Below are 24,202 nucleotides of genomic sequence, written 5' to 3'. Positions count from 1 at the left end.
TTCTCAACAGGGACCAGATTTACAATGGTCTTAACTGGAAATTTTGGATGTCAACATTCCCAGCAGAAAGACAGGCTTCCCGAGTTCACGAAACAGTGCTTCGCTCAGGATGTTCCCCGGCAGAGCGCACCTGAAGAACCCTGCCACTGTCAGCGCTGACTGCAGCTCACTTAAATGACTTTAAAAGGACTTAGCTGCTGCCCTGGCTGGTATGTCTCAATGGTTGAGCGTCGACCCATGAACCAGGAGGTCATGGTCGATTCCCAGGGCCCGGATTCGATCCCCAGTAGGGAGCGTGTAGGAGGCAGTTGGTTGGTGATTTTCTCTCATCATTGATATTGTTATCTCTCTCTCTCCCTCTCCCTTTCTTTCCCTGAAATCAATAAAAACACATTTAAAAAAATAAAAGGACTTAGTTGCCTTCGTGTCCTCATTTCCCACTGGTCCATTTGACAATTTTTGGATAATAATCAATTATTCCTATCCAGTTCCACAAACAGTCATTTCTGAGGTCTCTACACTTCTTCTGCAGCAGCTGTACTCTTCCTAATGGTTTTTCTGGCTGGTCTTTTAGTTCTGCTAGTAATGTAATTCTTCCTATGGCAGCAGAGAGATGAGCAGTTTCCAGACTGGAGCCATCACCAGCAAGAGGTGGGGCTGCCGGCTTCCCTCACAAGAAGTTCCTGGATACCACCACCGCTCTCCCAAATGAAAGGGACACTTTATGCGGGGATTCTGGGAAGAGGCCTATCTGGCGCAGGTTCTTAGGAGGGCTTTGCTTGGACAGTGTGAGGGACATGTGGCCAGCATGCTGTGGGGAACCCAGAGGAGCAGTCCACATGTGTCAACATCAGCCATCAAGGAACAAAGATGGCCAGGCTGGAGTGGCTCATTTGGTTGAGCATCATCCCATGCACCAAGAGGTCGCTGGTTTGATTCCCGATCAGGGCACATGCCCAGGTTGTGGGCTTGATCCCCAGTAGGGTGTACAGAAGGCAGCCAATTGATGTTTCTCTCTTATCATCAATGTTTCTATCTCTCTCTCCTTCTTCCTTCCTCTCTAACAAAATCAATAAAAACATATATATTTTTAAAAAAGGAACGAAGATGGGAGACCACTGAACTGGACACTAAGATCCTAATAATTAGCTAAACATTGTTTTTGTGATTTCCCATGGGAGTAGCTGAGGGCTCCGTCATTGTGGGAATGCCTGGCATGTTCTTAAGAATTGAGGTGGGGACAGAACAGAATAGTAAGCACTAAAAAGTATGCCTGAAAGAAGTCCCTTACATGCTCTATTTGTCCCAGTATATATATATTTAAAATTATTAATTGAATAATTTATCTAATAGCATATTAAATATATATTTATATAGAAGATTAAGTATTCCAAGGTATGCAGAGACTTTTAGATATTATGACTACATGCTAGCCCCACCAGGGCAGACGGCTTTGTTCTGCTCAGAGCTGCCTGTCCTGACCTAGAATGGGACCTTGGCACGTGGCACATAGCAGATGCTCAATAAATATTTTCTGAATGAATGAAGATTGCATCTGGATATACAAAAGCCAAATAATGACCATGAAGAGCCTTTAAAAATAGCATGGATATAAGCTCTGAGGTCAGAATCTCTGGCTCTGACACTTTTCTATGACCTGTTGCCGAGGTGGTGGGCCCCCCCAAAGGCACATGAGCTCGGGGCACTGGGCTCTTACTCTGGGGAAGATCTGGGAGAACAGGAAGAGGAAATGTGAAAGACAGACCCAAGCCATGGCAACAAAGCTCTACCGATGAGCTCATAGGTAGAGCCACCAGCTGGTGGCTTTGCTTGTCCAGTTAAACAGGATTCATGGCTTATGGAAGCTGTACCTTCTCCTACCCAGAGCTGCTTGAGTCCAGAAGAGGTTGCCTTGGAAGGTAGGAGCCACATAGCAAGAGAAACATTCTCTCTGCAAACTGATTGAGGCATTAGGAGGACTCACTGTTGGAAGCTGGCAACCCTCCCTGACTGGCAGCTGCCAGCATAGCCTAATTAATCCAGCAGCCGTGGTGGGGAAGAACATGTCACTTCATGACTGAAAAACAAGCCTAAAATAGGCTTCATCTTTCCTCCAAGGCACCCCCACCCCCACCGATTCCCACTCTTCAATGGGAAGGGATTGGAGAGGTGCTAAATATGAAAAGGAAATAAAAAGGGATAAAAGAATCACCTCGCGTGATTCTGGGCTACAGATTTGATTTAGAATCCCTATTCCAGAGTTTGATGAGTATCTTGCCTCCTTTCCCTGGATGCCAGGATTTTTTAAGACAAGTTATTTGGATAACTAAACTGGATCTAAGGACAACCACCAAATGCACTAATGTATCAGCACTAAATGTATTAGGCAACCGCCAAAATGTACTGCGCACCCAACAGTGTATTAGATGTTATAGGAAGGGCCAGAGGCTAGAGCAACCCTGGGAGATGAAAGCAAGTAATGAAGGGATAAAAGGCCCTTATAAAAGACATCTTACCAAATTAAAAAGGACAAAGGACTTCAATAGGCATTTTTCCAAAGAAGAAATACAAATGGCTGATGAGCACATGAAAAGCATTAGGGACATGAATGCCCATCAAAACCGCGAGATATAACTTCACACCCACTAGGATCGCTATAACCAAAAAGACAGACAATAATAAATGTTGCTGATCGTGTAGAGCAGGCATGTCAAACTCACGGCCCGCAACAAATATTTTTGTGGCCCAGCCAACATAGCGGTATGTAAGAAATGTTTTTTTGTGTGTTTTTTTAAAAATATATTTTATTGATTTTTTACAGAGAGGAAGGGAGAGAGAGAGTTAGAAACATCGATGAGAGAGAAACATCGACCAGCGGCCTCCTGCACATCTCCCACTGGGGATGTGCCCACAACCCAGGTACATGCCCTTGACCGGAATCGAACCTGGGACCTTTCAGTCCGCAGGCCGACGCTCTATCCACTGAGCCAAACCAGTTTCGGCTGTAAGAAATGTTTTAATAAAAATTTCATAACTTAATTTTTACAATATCCTGTTATACATAATTATTAATAACAAACTACACCATTCGCTAATGACTGATTACTATCATAGTGTTGCATTCATTTCCCTTACTCGCCTTATGCGCAGGCACACCATTTCTCTCCATTAATACTAGCAGCGAATATTTTAGCAGCCGATTGCCGTGTCATTAGTCTTGAACTGACTTGTTTGGTGTGCGCAACAGGAAATATTTCACTTTCGGAGAACTAGAAAAATAGGTTTCTTTGTGTTACACTTATTAATTTGTGCAATTATTCAGTGTCTGGTAAGTTAATGTTCAAGAAAAATATTAATTTTTATTAAAATGTTCTATTATTTTATGTTAACGATTACTCGTTTATTTCAGCCCTTGTATTCAGCATGTCTCTATCAAAATAAACCTATGTTTCTATGAAAATTCAAGCTTTTGTTTTTTGCGGTCCACATAAACTTAAACCTTGTGTATTTGGCCCGTGTTAGCCTTTGAGTTTGACATGCTTGGTGTAGAGAAATCGGGACCCTCATGGGCTGCTGGTGAGAATATGTAACGTTGCAGTGCTTTGCAAACCAGCTGGAAGTTCCTCTTCCCACTCAGGGGGGCTCAGGCTTGGACTGGGAGCTCAATGGGATACTTATTTTAGAATTTTGGGACAAGTGATAAAAAGAAAAAAGGGACAATTTGGACCTACTCATGGCAGCTTGTGGGGGGTGATGACAGAATGAAACAGTCTTACTCTACTTAAAGGTGGTTCTCATCAATGCTGCCCTTGGCCCCTGGGAGCTACCCAGTCTCAAGCCTCCGGATAATTCTGTGGGCCACTAACATCCTTCCCTGAAATGTCCTTTCTACTCAAGACAGACTCAGAGAGTAGGTCCTGACTACACAGGCTTTGAGTATTTCCAGTATCTCCAGTAGTTGCTTTGGATAATAAATTTAAGAAGCAACTTCTGAATGAGATTTGGCTTATTTTGCCACCTCATGAATTCAGGTCCAGAGGACAATGATATTTCTGTGTACATTATTAAATGGGCACTGGAGGACATGGGTCAACTTGAGGTGGGTTAACTCAAGTTTGTAGCCACAAAGTAATGGGTTTGATTTTCTTTTATGATTATAGAACTATTTATTATTTTATGGTTATAGAACTATTTATTATTTTATGGTTATGTCACACGTCAATTTTTCTTTCTTTCTTACTAAACCATAATCTACCTGCTTCTAAAAATACCTGATGCATACTCTTCCATACATGCCCAGAACCTTTTAAATGATAAAAGGATGGATCTAGTTTATATTTGTACAAAGGGAACTGTAAGTTCTTGGTTCCTCATTTTTGTATGCTGGAGGAGAGTCAGGATAATGTCTGAAACTTGCTGTGAGCATAGAAAATTCAGGTTGAAAAGGACCTGAAAGGCTGTTCAGTTTAACCGCCTATTTGATGTTTGAATCTGCTCAGGGACAGCCTGAAGACTGGGTTCCGCTCATGCTCAGGACCCCACCGTGACAGCATAACTGACCACAAGGCACCCTGCTGCCCTCTCCCATGGCTTGCCTACTGCGATTTCGTCCCTAAATGGGTGAGAATGCCTGAGATTTCTCCCTGGCACTCTCACCCATTGGTCTTTGTCCAATCGGCCCTCCTGGGGTCTTATAGAATACACAGGCCTAATTCTTTCCCCCCTGACTACACCATTATCCAGTTTTATCCATTATCTAGGTTTTCTAGGTTAAACGTTCTTGGTTTCTTCAGTCATTTTTCATGCCACTTGGGTTTCTAATTCTAAAATTTATATGAACAATTTTAGAAAAGTAGAATAACTAGGAGGGACTTGCCCTACCAGATATCAAGGCTCTTTATAAAGCTATACTAATTAGGACTTTTAGGATTATATTCTCTAATTCTATTTTAAAAACAACCTTGTTGCCATTTTAATTACATTTGCATTAAATGTATGATTGATTTGGGAACTGACAGCAACTTTACAATACAGCATTTCCCGCCCATGAATGAATGCTACCTTTTGTCTGGAGTTTTAAAATGTCCTCTGCTAACATTTCATATTTTTTCCAAAAAGTTTTTGTATATCTTGTGGATTTGTTATTGGGTACCTTCAGCTTTCTTTTTCCATTATAAGTAGAATTTTAAAAAGTCATTGTTTCCCATTTATTGTTCCTGCTGTATAATAATAATGCTAGTAATTTCTGATGTGGATTTATACCCAAAAATCTTGCTGAATTCTCATATTGATGTTAACAGTCAAGGATAAATTTTATTTAATTCATGATTTATTGTCATTATTACATTCTGAGGTATCTGATTTGCTCATGGTTTATATAGGATATTCATGTCTTAACTGAGATGGGTCTGTGTCCTTTTTGTACTGATACTGTTCAGCTTTGATGTTAAGGTTCACGTGGTAGGTACTACACACTGCCTTCCCAGCTGTCACCATCCATTTCATCACCTTCCCCAGAAGCAGATCATGTCTCTCTTGAACATCTTCTTCTTTTTATCGAAGGAAAAATCTTGTATTTCATTGGCTGGAACTAGGTGGTTTGGCCTCCCCTTGCTGCAAAGGTGGTCGGGAAGGTGGGTATCTGATATTTTCAACTCATGAATTATTTGGGAATGCTTACATTTTCTAAATGATGAAAAAACTCTTTGTTGTTGTTATCAATTTATTTTTGTAATCAGCCCACAGGATCTCCATGATAGTGATTTTCTGGTATTTGTTGAGATAGATTTCTGGCCTGGTTTGTAGTCAGGTTTTGTACATTTTCGTGTGTGTTTGAAAAGCATATTGGTTCCAGGATGTAGTAATGTCCACTGGATCAAGCTTGCCATTCTGTTGTTTATATTCTCTCTGTGTCTCAGTCTGTTAAACTGATATTATGTTAAAATCCCCCACTATAACTTTAGGCTACTTATGATTTTGTCAGTGTTGCCATATATTTGTTGCTCTAGGTTGAGGTTTAGGATTTAATTCACATACCTTTATTGTGCCCACTGATGTATTCTGATTTATCTTATCATCAAAATTTGTTTTCTAGTTATGCTTTTTGCAGGATTCTCTTTGTTCTTCCTCTGCCTTCTCTTGAATTGATCAAGTTTTCTCTTGGATGTTAATTACTTACAAGTATATACCTGCTCCTTCAGAGGTCACCTTTACATTTTGAATATGCACACTTGCCTTTCAAAAGTTTAAACGAATCAACATCTCCCTCCTCTTCCTAAATAATATTTGCAACTTAAGAGTGTTTTTACTATAATTACTATGCTCTCATCTTTTGCTATTACTGTCTATTATTTAAATTCCATGAACATACCCACAATTACTCATCATTAATATTTTTAAAACATTCTATGCTCATTCAGATTTGCCCAGATGTTTACCAACTTCTTGTTTATTATTACTTCTAGACCCTCCCCCCTTCCTTCTTGGATTCAAGTTCCTTTTACTTCAAGTACATACTTTAGTAGTTCTTTCAGTATGAGTCCCTGTAACCTCTCTGTCTTTTATTGTAAAAAATAATTAAAAAATTTTTTTTATTGATTTCAGAGAGGAAGGGAGAGGGAGATAGAAACATCAATGAAGAGAGACTCATTGATTGGCTGCCTCCTGCATGCCCCACACTGGGGATCAAGCCCGAAACCCGGGCATGTGCCCTGACTGGGAATGGAACTGTGACCTCCTGGTTCATAGGTCACTGCTCAATCACTGAATCACATTACCTGGGCTCAAAAATTATTTTTATGCACAAGTCTCAGTTCCACCTCCCATTTGCATAAGCCAAGGCCATATATCTGTCCCCTATGGGTGTGGCAGCTCTCAGATGTCAGGCCTCACTTAGTTCTGACTGCCTCCGGCTTCCTTAGCATTCGCTCATCTGCTTTCCGTTCTGGTTTGAGTTTCCTCTTTATTTCTCGTACCTGAGGATTTCCCTTTCTTTGTTTGGAACTCCGCTTTATATTGTTATATTTCATCCTGTGTTTGTCATAGGAGGTGGGGGGAAGGTCCACATTAATCTTTTTGGTACTTATTCCTGGAAATCCAGATATTCTATTTATAACAAATTTCCCTCTTACTGCTGTTTATTATTCTCCTTTAAAATAAATACCATATTTTTGATAGAGAAAACAGACATGACAGAGACAGCTGGATACTTCTTGTTCTGTTTTAGGAAAAGTCAAGTTTTCTAAAATTTCTTCTAGAATTTGTAAATACAGAACATTCCCCAGGCAATAACTGTACCTGTTTTCTTACATCTCCCTTACTTCTCTTTGCTATACAGAGATGATCTGGGCTCTACATTTGAATTATATCATCTGCACTAACAAGCCAAAGCAGCATGTTTAGAAACCTCTCTCTGTAAGGAAGCCATCCGCAGGAGAGACCCAGGGCTCAGCTACTCCTGCAAATCAACAGCTGGCTGGAGGCTGAACTGGTTCCAAACCCTGGGAATTCACAGCTCCAAGGAGATGAATGGGACCAATCTAATTTGCATTTCATCGTGACTCAGGAAATCCCTGGTACTGCATCCCCAAGCAGATTAAAACATGTTGGTTTAGCTCTAGCTGGTTTGGCTCAGTGAATAGAGCTCTGGCCTGTGGACTGAAGGGTCCCAGGTTCGATTCCAGTCAAGGGCATGTACCTCGGTTGCAGGTTCAATCTCCTCTCATATCAATGTTTCTCTCTCTCCCTCCCTTCCACTCTTTAAAAATCAATGGAAAAATATCTTCGTGTGGCCCGACCACACAGGAGGTCGTGGTTCAATTCCTGGCCCAGGTTGCGGGCTCGGTCCCCAGTAGGGGGTGTGCAGGGGGCAGCTGAGCAATGATTCTCTCTCATCACTAATGTTTCTATCTCTCTCCCTTTCCTTTCCTCTCTGGAATCAATAAAATATATTTTTAAAAAATATCCTTGGGTGAGGATTAACAACAAAAACAAAACAAAAAAAAGAACACATGTTGGTTTAAGCAGCCCAAGGCTTCACTGAGAGATTTCCACACACCTAGTGACAGGACCCAAACTCTCCACAAAGAAGGAACAGTCCACTTCAGCCTGTCGGAGTGTGGAGGCCATGTGGGATCCAAATACGGCTTGAACGATGGTCAAAGCACGGACAATGGGTCAGGGAATAAACCGGGGGCAACATCCAGCTATTGTGTCAGAAATGCTTTCTGAATAATCACACGTGGGCCAATTGGAGAAGGTGCACGTGGGCATAAAGAGTATTCATGGGATAGAGTATTCATGGAAATGACAGCAAGGCCCAGACTGGTCACACACTGGTTCACGAGAGTCAACCCTTACTTTCCATAAAATATGTTCCATCTGGCATGTGACTACAAATTTCTGACCCAGGGAAAAAGGGAAAGGAAGAACATGGGCTGGAGTGGAGGTGATTTTCATGGGGAGAAAATCAAACAAGCACTGATGATCAATTATGCCATGAGTGACAAGAAAATAGCAAGAGATTAAAGACTATATTTTGCAAAGCGGAAATGGTAGTCCTGATGAGTACTGCTTTATCATCCTCAAGGCTTTCCCCATCCGAAGCAGAGGTGACCACCTCCTCCTTGGGAAGGACGGGTCCACCCAAGAAATGGAAACCACCTGAGCACTGCATAGCACACGCTGGTCACAGGTGACCGTTCGTTTGGTCAATTCCCTTGCAGATACCTGAGTGGTCACCTGACAGGAAGTGGGAATCTTACCACGCCAAGACCCCAATGGCACACGGCCACCTTCAACACTTCTTTACACTCCCTTGCAGGCAAAGCCAACTTCTCCTACTGCTAACTCTGAACCAAAGGAGAAGACAAAGCCCTTTCATCCTTAAGATCAGATTTCACCCTAACCTGTCCCTTAAAGCGTGGGGAAGGTAAGAGGGAAGCTCCTCTTGATGAAATGCAGTTGAGAACTATTTTGCAGAACACAGGGGATTCTGTTGTTGGAAGCAAGTAGATTGGTGGATGCAGAGAGCTGACCTAATGACTTTCAAGCTGCCTTTTATCCCAACCCCACCTCGACCTCAGGTGCTATGGGGCCAAGTGAGAGGGGCTTCTGTGTGGTGAGGGCCCAGAGGCAGGACACCAGCTGCCACCACTCACCTGTTGAGATACACACGCTTCTCGGTGAACTGCCCGTTGCCGTGGTTAGGGTCCTCGAAGGGCTCATTCTGGACGACTTCTACGCCTTCCCCTCGGTCACTCTGCTCATGGCTGTGCTTGCTGATCATGTACAGCTGTCCGATTTTGTACTGCAAAACACAGAGACGGAGGTCAGCCCCATGCGCCCTTCGAAAACATTCCCCCTCCCCCCTAAAACAACTAACAGCACTTTCTGCTCAGGAAAGAGAGCAGACACATGGGCCTGGTGTTCCTTCTCCTGGGGAGCGAGGAGAGCAAGTGGTGAGCAGAAGGCAGAAACGACATGTTCCTGTGAACATTCTGCATCACGTTGGCAATCACCTTGGGGTTGGCAGCCCACCAAGCCACGGGTAGCAGCAGGGAGGCGAGGGCACGGGAATCTCCCTTCCCATCGGGCCCTGCAGGGTTAAGTGGAGCTAAAATCCTATTTTTCTCAGCAAAATACAGGCCAGGGTGTGTTCCGTCTGTCCCTTCTTTTTGCCTAATTACCTGCATTGCTGGGCACAAGAGGATTAGATGTCACCTGTCTCCTCCGTCACCTCCTATAAAGGGTTCAGACTCTCCTGGAGGGCTCTGCCCCCTGGAACAGCAGTTCTCAAAGGTGGCTGGACATTAGAAGCACCTGGAAGCTCTTGAAAACTCCAGCTGCCCAGGCCCCCCAGAGTGAAACCTGTGTTCCAAAGGCCGATCTCCAGTGAGGAAAATTACGTATCTTTAACTACTTTTATCCAATTCCATTAACAGTGTGGAGCCTTCCAGCCGGGGGTCCCAGAAGCCACCTGTGCTTACATGAAAATGATAATATGGAATAACACAGAATATGGACAATTTCTCTTCTGTCCTTTTTTTCAAACTGTTCCACTCTCCTTCCTGCCTCTCTGAAAATCCTGTGGCTGGCAGGCATTTCTTCACCCAATGAACTTCCAGGGTGGCAAAACTAATTTGATGGAGGAAAAAAAAAGAGATAGAGCCTGGCTGGCATGGCTCAGTGGTTAAGCATCGACCTATGAACCAGGAGGTCACAGTTCGATTTCCCAATCAGGGTACATGGCCAGGTTGCAGGCTTAATCCCCAGTGGGAGACATGCAGGAGGCAGCCGATCGATGATTCTCTCTCATCATTGATGTTTCTGTCTCTCTCTCTCTCTCCCTCTCTCCTTTTCCCTTCCTCTCTGAAATCAATGAAGATATATTTTTAAAAATAGAAAAAAAGAGATAGAGAGGAAGGAGGGAATTAGGAGTCAGGAGACAGGACAATGCCACCTGCTGTGGTCCTTTGGGGTGAAACAACACACAGTAGTCGGGATGGGATGAGGGAAAGGGTCCTGTGTCTGCAGTAAGCTAGTAACAGTTCTGGGTTGATCCCAGGCCAGCAAGGATGCAGGTCTCCTGTCTACATGCATGAGAGAGAAAGAGATTTTAAATTATGGAGGCAGGTGAAATGTACAAGTCAGCAGGGCAATCGGTTCCAAAGCCAAGAGATCCCACTCTCACTCTGAGGCAGGTGCAGGGAGGGGAGTGTGAAGAGAATCTGAAAGGCCTTGGTCTGAGGCCAGCCCGAGGGACCAGGCCCAGTAACCATGACAATGAGAGCAGAAGGCAGCTGGTCTTCTCTAAGGGCAGTGCTCCCTGTCTGTGCCACGCCCCTTCCTAGGATGGTCGGCATTTAAAATGCCCTTTAAAAAGAAATGTTTTTTAGTGAATTTGTTGCGGTGACATTGGTTGGTAACATTATATGGGTTTCAAATGTACAATTCTATCATACATCATTTGTATAGTGTATTGTGTGTTCACTACCCCAAGTCAAGTCTCCTCCCGTCACCATTTAGCCCCCCCCCCCCCGCCTTTACCTTCTTCTATTAAAATACTTTTAACAGGAGTGTATGTGTTCTTGGGAGGAGAGATAGCTGTGAGGATAAAAGCAGCAAGAGGAGAGAGAAAAATCAAAGGTAAAATCTATTTTTAAAACAATTTCTGGGATCAGAAACATGACTTGGCTTCCCCTTAATAAGTCCTTACTTTTACTTTTGCTCACAAAGACTAACACTCTTTTGAGGAGGAAGACAGTAAGAAAAAGCGTACAGAGTAAGATCTGTGCGCTATACCCTTGAGATCAACAATCCACCTTATGCAGAGGGGAGCACAAGCCTATAACAGAATAATTCACTGCTCAGGGAGCAAAGATTTCACTGGCCGTTGCTATGTACTCGGTGTTCAAAAAAGAAGTATTAACCTACAGTGGAATATTATTCAGCTAAAAAAGGAATGAGGACTTCAGAGTAGGCACTAATCCAATGGGACTCATGTCCTTATACAAAAGGGTAAGTTGAACACAGACACACGTAGAAAGATGAGGTGAATCACTGCAGGGAGAAGATGGCCGTCTGCTAGGAACCTACTTCACCTGCTGACACCTTGATCTTGGACTGCCAGCATCCATGACTGTGAGACCGTAAGATTCTGGTTGAAGCCACCCAATGGGTGGTGCTTTGTTACAGCAGCCCTAGCAACTAATACAGTGGGTGCGGGACAAGGTTCCCTTTAGGATGATGAAAGTGTTTTGGATCTGGATGGAGGTGGTGACTGCACATTGTTATAGACTAGATGCCACTGAATTGACTTTTAAATGATTAACTTTATGTTATGTGATTTTTCACCTTAATTTTTTTTTAAGTGTTGACTCTGCTTCTGAAGTAGTTACCCCCTAAACCAAAATTCTGTCAAGGACTTTAGTGGGGGATTTGGCAGAAGGGGCATGTCTACCACTGGATGGTCTTTATTTTTCATATGTGAGTGGGTTGGAGCTCCTAAACAGGATCAAGAACAATGCATGACACAGAAAAGCCATCAGCCTGACTCTGCTCAGCTCAAGTGCCTCCTGCTCCGAGGAGAAGGGACTGGGCCTAGGCAGCAGCAGCTGATTCACGGCGCTCAGAGGAAGGCCTGGCTGCCTGGCTGCCCCAGTGCCTGGCTCACTGATTATTCCAGGGACTCCTGAATGAGCTAGTGCCCAGCAGACATCAGCCTTAGCTCACTAAGATAGAGTCAGACTAGGGGCGACTGACTGACACTAGATGCAAAGATGTAGGTGACATTGAGGGGGTGGGGGGTAAAGGGAGGGTGGGGACACTCAATCCCGGACACTGAAATGGCCAAGGGCTCAGCAGCAGTCACTTCTTTCCTTCCCAAGCAAATCAGGTCTGCTCGGCTGGTTGTGGCCCTTGGAGCTGAGCCATCCAGAAGCAAAGGTTTTGCTGCTGTTTATAAACCACAGACACATGCATTTCTCAGTTAGGGGAAGAGGGCGAGACAAGACGGTCCATGAACCACCTGCCTCAAAATCACCAAATACACTCCTAAAAATGCTAAATCCCAGGCCATTCCAGCCCTTTTACATTCAGACTCTAGGGGACAAGGAAGTTGGGAATCATACTCAAATGCACACTAAATGCTAAGAACCACTGGGTCAGAGGGAGACAAAGGCACTCATTAGGACTTGCTCAGCACAAAACGGTGCCCAGGCATTTCTTGCAAAGCTCCGTCCTAATTTAGTGAAAATACCACATCCTTGACCATCAACTCCAAACAAACTCATATGTCAAATGAACACAGCCAAATCCAAAGACTCAGAACTCCACAGACTTTGAAGCCAGATAATTGATGGTGACGATGTTGATGATAATAGTGATGGTGGTGGTGATGACGATGGAGTGAAACAATACAGCTTAACTGATATCCTATAAGTTAGGTGCTTCGTGTTCATTTCTAATACAATGACTCATGCAGAGGGGTATTTTCAGATGAGGAAGCTGTCTCAGAGAGGTTAGAAACTCTCTCAGGCCCCGAGCCTTCTAGGTGGTAGAGCTGGGATTTAACATCACAGGTCTGCACTCTTTCTTCTCCACCCAACTTCAGCCTTTATGTCTCTAACAGGTGAATTGCTTCAACAAATCAAAGCCTCACTGTGATTAAAGGGGGGAGGAGGGTTGTTCAGAGCCACTGTTACAGAAGATGAATAATAAAAGCCCGATATCATTTGAAAGATCAAAGTTGTTTAAACTGTGCTCACATATGAAATGGTGGAGCAATTATGCTCTAACTTGGTAAAATCTATTGTTATAATTCCAGAGGTTGGATAATCATCATTACAGGCAATCACAGTAGAGACAGCTCTGCACTGCAGGGCTGGGCCCCCATGTGAGCCATCGTCAGGATAGCTACCCCAAGTAATTATCTCTGTAGTTAAAAAGCATCATGGGGACTCCGATCTTTCCCACTTGCACACAGTGCCACAAAATTTGAGAGAAGGAAGAGTTGCGTAATGTACCTGGAAAAGCCGAGAGATTTCAACAGTCTGCACTTTGCAAACTCTATGGCTGGGCATAATCATCCTAATACAGTTCAACCTCCAACTCTGATGTTACAAAAGGAGACCCCAAGATGAAGCTCCTGAGAATGGTAAAGAATTATTAACGGAGCACCAGTAACACCGTGAACATCACCCTTGCCAGAAGAACTACTGGACCCAAAATTTTAGGCTCAACAGAACTCCTAAGGCTGATTTGCACTTAACTGCTCCCCAAAGCTGCTGAGCTTCAGAGATCTCTGCAAGCTAGCCTCCCATACACCCCACCCTAAAGAACCAAGGTGTAGCAACCTATCTTCCTTCCAACCCTGTCTCCTCCCTTCCTATTCTCTTTCTCTTCCTCCCAATTCTATTTCCAAACCTCTGCTTTGCAATAAACATCATTGACTCCGTATGGAGTTATCTCCTGATGATATGACGTGGGACCTGAAGGCAGATACACCATCAAAATGAATGGATGTCACATAACCCAATGACCACAGAGAAATACCTATCCTCTGACTTAACGTGGTATCATGTATTTTTTCCACCTGTGAAATGGGCTTGATTCCTGCCTGTCTTACTCTGGCTGTGTGGGAGAAGGAAACAGTAGAGGGCGATACAATTTGGTATTCTTGGGAGTTTCCCACATTATTCACAGCACTGTTAATGCATTTGTTGAAATTCTTTCTTCTAGCCTTCTCCACTCTCAATACATGGACCTCAAAGTGCAGTGAAGCAGTTGCCTCATGAAGGGCAAGGAGATTCCTGAAGAGAGAGCATCTGAAAGACAGAACATCCCACAGGATTCGGGTGCATTGCCAAGTGGTGCCCAAATTGTAATTAAACACAGGAAGAGAGATACAATGAGTCCAGATTCTAACACCCTCATCTCAGAATGCTAGAGGCTAGCATTTTCTATAATCCCATAGCACAGCTAAGGCACTGGGGAAAATGTTCTGGCCAGCAAACTATGTGGGCTGGCACCTGTCTTTTAAATAGAAGTTTATTAGAACACAGCCAAGCTCATTCATTCTGTGTCGACTTTCAAGATACAACAACAGAGTTGAGTAGTTACAATGAAGACTACATGGCCTGCAAAGTTACTATCTGACAGAAAAAGTCTGCTGACCCTCATTCTAGCTCCTTGTACTGGGCCCAGTCTGGGCAGCTTTGGCTGTTCCCTTAGACCAGTGCTGTCCAGTCTAGTGGCCACTTGCCACATGTGGTTAGTGAGCATTTGAAACTTTGTGCAATGGAGGGACTGAATTTTTAATTTTCTCTCATTTTAATGAATTTAAATTTCAAAACTGACACTCATCTGATTTCAGTTTGCTGTAAGTATAGAATGCACACTGGATTCTGATGATTTGGTAACACCCCCCAAAAGTGAAATAACTCATTAATGATTTTATATTACTTATATATTGAATCTATAGTATTTTTCTGCAAACTATATTGCACTGACTAAAGTATATTCTTAAAATTAACTTTACATATTTCCTAATATAATTTATAAATGTAGCTACTAGAAAATTTAAAATTATGTAGGTAGCCCGAATGGTGTGGCTCAGAGGTTGAACGCTGACCTATGAACCGGGAGGTCAGGGTCCGATTCCAGGTCAGGTCACATGCTCCAGTTGCAGGCTTGATCCCCAGTAGGGGACATGCAGGAGGCAGTCGATCAATGATTCTCTCTCATCATTGATGTTTCTATCTCTCTTTTCCTCTCCCTTCCTCTCTGAAATCAATAAAAATATATTTAAAATAAATTAATAAAATAATGTAGGTGGCTCACATTTGTAACTCACTTATTTCTATTGGAAAACACTGGTCTAGACCCTAATGTAGTCCAACAGGGATTGAGAGTCAGGCCATTATGCCACACCAAGACTTCTGAGGCTGGCTGGTCAGGTGACAGAGCCAGGCCCAGGGTTTCTGCGTGTTTCCAAGCCAGTGAGGTGGAGCACTGGTAATTAGGGATATATTTGGAGAAGCCCTCCCTTCCTGAGGACTGGCGATTACCTGGACCTCCAGAGAGGTGATAATTGCCCACAGTGTGCTCTGGTGGAAAGCCCTGGGGTTTTAAAATGGAAAACCTGGAGTGGAAGTCCTGATTCTACCTTTGATTAGTTTTGTGCCCTTACACAATATACTTATTTGAGCCACAGTTTCTTTGTATTAAAACGGGACTATCAAAATTACTTCACAGGACATGGTGAGAATCAAGTGAGAAAAAACTTACAAATTAAAATGCCCCATAAAATATAAAACTGAACACGAATCGCTGAAGCGATTGCTCCTTTAGTTTGGGAACAGGTTGCCTGACGGGGACCTGAAGATCTGTTTCATTCGTGGCCCCATTATGCTACAGTTCTATACAGGACAGGAAAACAGGCATCTGCCATACACCTGCACAATGCAATAAGCAAAGGAAACCTGACCATCTGCCTTTCCTTCTGTAAAAACTGTATGAGGTGGAAGTCAGATCAAACATTTGCCAAAACATTATAAAAAGCCTGGGAACTCCTCCTTATATGAGGCCCCTAGAATAGTCAAATTCGTAGACAGAAAGGAGAGAGGTGACTGTGGGGGGACTAGAGAGTTTGTGTTTAATGGCACGGATTTCCCCTTTGGGAGGATACCAACGTTCTGGATGTGATGGTGGTGATGTTTGCACAACATGGATGCACTCCATGCCATTGAATTGTACACATAAAAATGTTTAAAATGGTCAATTTTATGTGATGTATGCTTTATCACAAAATGTTTTAAAGCCTGGGAATGTTTCCAGTGAGTGTAGCTCACCCAGTTCATAAGGGTGGCCATCTAACAATGATTCTATTTTTATGATTATGAAAAAGTTTTTCTTAAAAGGACAGGGACTTTTCTATCAGACGGATCTTTGGTTTGAAAGCTTATTTGAAAGTGTCGAGCAGACAAAGGAGCGACTTCATGACCTCTCTCCCAGACAATGTTGCATGAGACAACCCACCCCCCATTCCTGCCATGCCAGGGGCGTCGCCTGGCTCACTGTCCTAAACTTAAACTTGTCTTTAATATTAGCATTCTGGAGAATTCACATTGCTGATGCTCCCAAGCAATGCATCATGGTGCTGACAAAGACCCTGACAGAAGGGAAAGAGAGAGTGATTAACTGAATACAAACATATTCTGAGGCTGCCAACCTTAACAGGGGGCAGTGACAACATCGGCTTCTTTCTAATCATGACTGTCACATTTCACAGCCTTGCCCCTCCCCTTGGCTCCTCAGCCTGGGGGATCGACCTGAGAGTGACTCTACAGACATTATTCCAACTCCTTTTTCCTTTGGGAAAGTAGTGTGTATTTTTACCTGCAAGGGCTGGATCTGATTTGGTTCTGCAAGGATCTGACTGGCTTACCCCTTTGGCTCTCTAGCTCCATGATTCAAAGTCCTGATTTCTCTATGTAGACAGGAAGGCTTGTTCTTTTTTTTTTTTTTTAAAGGTGGAAAGTTCTTCGGTGTTTCGTCAGATCTCTCCCTGCCAGGTCAATAAACCACAAAAACCAATATCCGATTCCACAAAGAGAATACAAACCTGAAGCTCATATTTCAGGATATCAGTGCATCATCACACATTTATCTTTTCTCCTGGATTTTTATAAGCAGCTCTCTGAGGTGCCTTGTTTACGTAATGCCTGTGTCACTATGCCAGGGTGCGTGAATGAGAAAGCTGATAAAAAGATTTAAGAAGGAGCTGGGTTATCGACATTTAATTCAAAAAAATTTCCTTTTGTGACAAACTCATATAAACAACATCATACACTGATGTTTAACCCATCCTGAGTTTTGGACTGAATAGAAATACAGCAACTCAACACCACGGGAAGGGCTCAGGCTAGGTTTTGTGCTGATGCAAGCATGGCTCTATGCCTGTGGCCGCTGCAAGACTATAAATCGTTTCCAGTACACTCAGCCATCTGAGAGTGGAATATACCTGACCAAACGCAGGAGGGTACCAATATTCTTTTAGTACATGAAAAGTAAGAGTGCAGTCCTGGTCAGTGTGGCTTAGTTGGTTGAGCCTTGTTCCGTGCACCAAAAGGTCGCCAGTTTGATTCCGGGTCAGGGCACATGCCCAGGTTGTGGCGTCGACCCTCAATCAGGGTGCAAAAGTGGGAGTCAGTGATTGATGTTTCTCTTTTCTCCCTCTCTCTCTCCCCACCCTCCTTCCTTCCTTTCTCTCTAAAATCAATTTTAAAAAAATAATAGTACACATATCTGCTCCTTCTGACACTAACTTGCCCTTGGGGGTGGTATTCTAGCCCTGAGAACTCCTTTGATGCCCAACTGAAAAGCCGAAATGATCACATGCGGCACATATCGGCTGCTTTGTAAGCAGGGTTGAAGTAGGAAGTGTCATCCCTTGTACGGTATTTATAAATGAGAAGTTGAACAAATTAGCCTTTAGTGAAGAATCACAAAAAGAGCAAACAGGAACTGCTAGAACTCAACTCAAAACCACAAAGGTCGTTGGCCTTGTGGCAGAAACCGGGATTTCTCCAAACACTGGTTGTGGGGACAGCCTTGGTTCTGGAGAGTCCCGTGCATTCCAGAAGCATTTCGTGTGTGACAGGCCCTGCAGACACCAGAGAAAGAGCTATGGACAAGAAAGACCTGGTGAAGAGGAGGGTTTCCTGAGGAGTTCCACCTGGAAGGCATCAGGCTATGAGCTGAAGGAACTTGATGCTTCACCAGAGCCATCAAGTCATCTGCCAAGAAATGTGACACCGACCGCAATCCAAGTAGATGAAGAGGTTTGGTGACAGGTCTGACCTTTAGAAAGCAATCAATGCTCTTGTGTTTGCTATAGAACACAAACCTGCAGCCAATCACAAGATTAAAAAGGGGTAAAACAGAAACAGAACCTTCCTAGGAAACAGATCCTGCAGCTTCTCCTTGCCACCCACCTTGGTCAGGCTCATCTCTATAACCTTGGCCTCATAGTCAAAGGCATTCCCAGGAAAGAGGTCTGTCTACTATGTGGGGAGCAGGGACTTTCCAGAATTAGAAAGCCTATAACACCTATCGATCCTTTAGGAAAAAGGCTGGAAGCATCAGGGGAGCTGGAGTGCTGGTTAAAAGCAGAAATATACTTGCATGAATCACAGCAGTTAGTTTTGGTGTCTTTGAGACTCTTGGAACACAGAAGGGCAAACTGGAAGCAAAGAGAAACACTTGCTGCTTCGAGTACAATCGAACAATGGGAGTTCCGAATGTTTTCAAAGACTTACTCAAGGCATGTCTAGAATCACAAGAGCTCGGTGATACTGGAAGGCCAATGAACCCCTTTGCTTACTTAAGTGCAACCTGGTGAGGCAAGTGGTTTGGGGACTCCGCTAACTACTGAGCAACGTGGAGGGAGAGTTATGACCCACTTACACCTGAGTTTGGAAAGTTCCAGCATCTTTCTTCTCCCCACAGTGGAGGCAAGGCCCCAGGTTTCACAGGCATGGTACAGGACCTGTAGCCCTTAGGCAGCCCGTACGGTATGTGGCTGCTTGCAGGGAAGGCACCGTTTTCTTAAGCAATGGCAGCCTAAGGGTGTTTCTTCGTTGGTAAAAAGAAGCAGTAACTGATTAAGAAAAGCATGTGGTTGTCAACTGCGGCTCTCCAGGGACAGTTGATGAAGACAGGCAAAACAGAGTCAACTGGGTACAGTTCCAGAAATTGCTACATTTAAAAATCTCCCTTTTGAGCGCCTACTGAATTTGGGACTTATTCTAACGGCCTGGAGACAGGTTCTATCAACTGGTACTTTTAAAAAAAAAATCCTCATCCAAGGATATGTTTTTATTTACTTTTTTATTATCATTATTTTAAATATATTTTTATTGATTTCAGAGAGGAAGGGAAAGGAAGAGAAAGAGAAAGAAACATCAACGATGAGAGAGAATCACTGATTGGCTGCCTTCTGCATGTCCCACATAGAGCCTGCAACCCAGGCTTGTGCTCTGACCGGGAATGGAACCGTGACCTCCTAGTTCATAGGTTGATGCTCAACCACTGAGTCACTATGGCTGGGCAGGACATGTTTTTATTGATTTTAAAGAGAGGAAGGGAGAAGGAGAGAGAGAGAAAGAGAAACATCGATAGGTTGCCTCCCATACATGCCCCAACCAGGCATGGAATCCGAAACATAGGATATGCCCTGACTGGGAATAGAACCCACAAACCTTTGGTGTATGGGACGACCAACTGAGCCACCCAGCCAGAGCTATCAACTGGTACTTGAAGGCCAAGTGGTGTCCCTGTCCTCCCCATGCTTCCACACTTTGGCTATTATTGCGAATAATGCTGCTATGAACTGTGGTGTGCAATTATCTGAGTCCCTGTTTTCAATTCTTTGATTTTATACCTAGATGTGGAATTGCGGGGTCATATGGTAATTCTATATTTAAGTTTTTAAGGAACCACCAAACTTCTTTCCCCAGCAGCCACATCATTTTGTACTCCCAGTAGCAATGCACAGAATTCCAATTTCTCCACATCCTCGCCAACACTTGTTATTTTCCATTAAATAAGAAAGGGGGTGGGGAGCCATCCTAATAGGTGTGAGGTGATGACAGGATGCTTTAAAGTCAATCCTAGATTCTTTCTTGGATCTCTCATTCCTGTAAAGTTCATTTTAGGTGGTGCATGGGCAATGAAACCCTTCTTCCAAATAAGTACTGAGACAACCCTGGGAAAGATGTCAACCCTATTGTTTATTTAAACTAGAAATGGCAATCAGTAAACTGGTTGCCATTTACTGATGATCTGAAATGGTTATTTTTCAGGGGGTTGGAGGGTGTTTCTGGTGAAATACTGATGATCTGAAATGGTTATTTTTCAGGGGGTTGGAGGGTGTTTCTTGGAAATGTCCTGGTTGCAAACATAAGATTAACTCTCAATGCAATAAATTCCTTTAAGTCAAAAAGGCCCCCACACATTCACAAACAGCTAAGTCACTCTATAAGAGCACCAAAAAAACATAGCTAGGAATTACCACCTTAGGGAGCTTGGGGGTGGTGGGCGTGGGCGGGACCTGAACAGGCACTTCTATTTGCACTATAGACGCTACATTCAGTATTATTTTGATGACCCAGCCAAAAATGTAGTAAATTATAGAATCACAACATAGAAGGCAGCACAAAGACCTGCAGAATTTACTTATGAAACAAATGTGTATAATTTACATAAAGATTTGGGGTGAAAAAGCCATTCTTGGTAATTTACATATCTCATGTTTTTCTTGTGGATTAAGTCACTTTTGACCTATTTTAGACAACAGTTACTCTTGAAAAAGTACTGTTGGAATTGACTTTAGACTCTGCAGTAGACAAATAGTTTCTCATACTTTTTAAAAAGTATACAATTCAGTGATTTTTGTATATTGTGCAACCATCACCACTAATTCCAGAACATTTTCATCATCCCCAAAGGAAACTCCACGCCCATTAGCACTCAACCCCCAGTATCCCCTCCTTCCAGACCATGGCAACCACTAATCTACTTCCTGTATCTATAGATTTGCTTATCCTGGACATTTCATACATGGAATCATACATGTGGCCTTTTGTGACTGACTCCTTTAATTTAATATAATGTTTTTAAGGGTCACCATATTGCAGCATGTACCAGTATTTACTTCCTTTTTATTACGAAATAATGTTCCATTGTATGAATATATCACATTTTGCTCACTCATTCATCATTTGGTAGACATTTAGGTTGTCTCCACTCTTGGGCGATTATGAGTAGTGGTGATGGTTGCACATATACATGTGTGGACATATGGTTTCGTTTCTCTTGGGTAAATATGTAGAGGTGGAATTGCTGGGTCATATGGTAACTCTACGTTTATGCTTTCCACTGTAGCACACTATTTTACATTCCCATCAATAATGTCTCCTACTTACTTTGGATAGTTTTAAGCTACTTGTAGAAACAAGAAGGTCAAACAAGTGACTTCAAGAGCCAAGAGCAAGCTCTGGGACAAATGTACCCTTGATTGCTCATGTCACTGTATTTTATTTACATTTGGGAAACATCCAATGAGCAAATATCATGGGCGACTATCTAGCCACGTGGCATCTTTTCATAACTCTGCAAGAACAACAAAGAGCTTAACGTGACAAACAGATAATTACAAGCTTAGATAGTATATCCAACTGTACTAATTATGTGGCACAGGCAGAAAGTGTGTGAGGGGTTAGGAACGAAGGAGCAGCATTGCCTACAGTTGCCTGGAAGGGCGGCACATGGAACATTAGGCACTACCTTGGCAAGAAAGCAGGAAATCACAGCCTGCAAACACACCCTGGTCATTTACTTTGCATACTGAAGCAAAACATCAGTATGTCTCAGCAACCCTGAAGATGCATGACAGAAATAATAGTGGCCCTAGCTGGTATGGCTCATGGATAGAGTGTCGGACCATGGAGTCCCAGGGTTTGATTCTTGTCAAGGGCAGGGTACCTCAGTTGCAGGCTTGGTCCCTGGCCCTGGTCAGGGTGCCTGTGGGAGGCAACCCAATTGATGTGTTTCTCTCACATCGATGTGTTCTCTCCCTCTATCTCTACCCCTCCCCTCCACTCTCTCTAAAAATCAAATGGGGGAATGTCCTCAGGTGAGGATTAACAAAAACCAAAAAACAAGAAAACCAAAAACCAAAAAATAGAAAAGGAAAATGAAATAATAGTGAAAGCTGCCACAGAATGCTAACTAAAGCTTTTATTCTTATTTAATCCTCACAACAACCCTATGAAAGTAGGCAGTATTAGTATCCCTATTTTACAAATGAAGAAACTGATTGAGGCACAGAGAGGTTGAGTAACTTGCCCCAGGAACCCAGCTAGAAAGCAGGAGAACTGATATTTGAACACAGGCAGTTGAGCTCCAGGATCCACCCTCCCCTGCCTCTGGCATTAATCTCCTCAGCCACTTGCTTGACATTCAAATAAAAGGTTATTTATAAGGCTGAGTGACAAGTACCCTGGTGAGTAAAGTGACTTTCTTTATTCTTGAGTGCTGCTGACAGTTTTAGGTTGATGTTAGGAAGAGTTTTTTTAAAAAAGGTGGGATGCAGCTGTGCCAAAGAGAGCAAGGAGAGAAGAAGTCATAGGGGAAGTTACAAGGGTGACAAAATTAGAAGCCAAGAGCTCAAGGTTCTGAGCCCAGCTCCTGGAAATTAGTTCTCCTACACAAACTCTGACACACCACAATTAAAGGAAGCACACCCACCTATACAAGTCCCTGAGATGCTCAAGTAAAAATTAAAATTGTCCTAGCTGGTTTGGCAGAGTGCAGTGGTCGGCAAACTCATTAGTCAACAGAGCCAAATATCAACAGTACAACGATTGAAATTTCTTTTGAGAGCCAAATTTTTTAAACTTAAACATATAGGTAGGTACATTGTTATTAACTTAATTAGGGTACTCCTAAGGCTTAGGAAGAGCCACACTCAAGGGGCCAAAGAGCCGCATGTGGCTCGTGAGCCGCAGTTTGCTGACCACGGGCCTAGTGGATAAAGCGTCAGCCTGCAGACTGAAGTGTACTGGGTTCGATTCCAGTCAGGGGCACATGCCCTGGTTGCGGGTTTGATCCCCAGTGGGGGGCATGCAGGAGTCAGCTGATTAATGATTCGCTCACATCATTTATGTTTTTATTTCTCTCTCCCTCTCTTTTCCTCTTTGAAATCAATAAAAATATATTTTAAAAAAAATTTTAATTAATGAGTCCATGCAGTTGGGACTCACAGAATGCGTGGGTGGAAGCCATTCCTGTAGCTGACAACTGGTGGGACAGTTATTTCATGACATGGAATAGAACTTTCCTGCTTTTGGATTTCAATGTTTCCCAAGTGATTCTAAGCCCAGCCTGAAACACTGCGCAGGACGGGAGCTGAATATAGATGTTCTACGGGAGAAAATCCCTTCAACTCACGCTGTCAACCTGATATGCAGGAAAATAAGATGGACTAGCCGCTTGTAGTCACCCTTCCTGAGAGCTCGCCCGATAAAGGCAGCAAGCTCCGGATCTAGCTCATATACTCTGGTCAATTGGAAATTGATTCCTAATGGCATTGTGGAAGGCCAGAGCCATGCATATTCAAAGGCTTCATTACTATTGCAATTATCTGAATCTAAATATTTTGTGATACACTGAAGTGATATATGCTACACCTTTTCTGCTCACTCCCCCAGAAGAAATGTACAACCTAAACCCCACATGTCTATCCCTAATGGTTTACCTTATAAGGCTGCCATAGGGCGAATCCCAAACTCCTTTGTAGGAACAGTGAGGAAAAGGCTCTAAAAGTGAAAAATCACATCTTCTTCCCTGGTTTTCCTTTCCCTTTTTCTTCCCTCCATCCCATCCCCTGAAATCTCCCTCCCTCCCTCCCTCCCCCCCCTCCCCCCAGGAGAGAGGCCTTTCTTCCTTCCTCCTCTTGGGCAGATGGTATTTGCATTCTGACATATTGTAAATCTAGTCGCCCAGGTAACAGGCTCCAGTTAGCAACAGCTCAACGCAGGTCAGCCTGATTCCTTCTAAAATTAGAAGGCAGACCAATCAGATTTTTAACTGTTCAAGGTAGGATGGCCAGTTAGGTAGCAAATTCAATTCTTAAAGTGAA

The 24,202-nt window shown here is 43.3% G+C and overlaps 1 protein-coding gene across 2 annotated transcripts in view; it reads right to left on the bottom strand.

Moving 5' to 3' along the window:
• The window catches only part of PITPNC1 (phosphatidylinositol transfer protein, cytoplasmic 1), a 208,182-nt gene that overhangs the window by 94,712 nt on the left and 89,268 nt on the right, over window positions 1-24,202 (bottom strand). For both annotated transcript variants that reach the window (XM_006092435.3, XM_006092437.3), the window contains exon 2: window positions 9,159-9,307. In XM_006092435.3, the coding sequence (XP_006092497.1) occupies window positions 9,159-9,307 (149 nt within the window). The remainder of the gene's footprint in view (window positions 1-9,158; window positions 9,308-24,202) is intronic.

The sequence above is a fragment of the Myotis lucifugus genome, unplaced genomic scaffold (assembly GCF_000147115.1).
Source record: "Myotis lucifugus unplaced genomic scaffold, Myoluc2.0 scaffold_100, whole genome shotgun sequence".
In the NCBI taxonomy this organism is placed as follows: domain Eukaryota; kingdom Metazoa; phylum Chordata; class Mammalia; order Chiroptera; family Vespertilionidae; genus Myotis; species Myotis lucifugus.
Note: the sequence above shows the minus strand (reverse complement) of the source record. Positions and strands in the feature narration are given on the sequence as shown.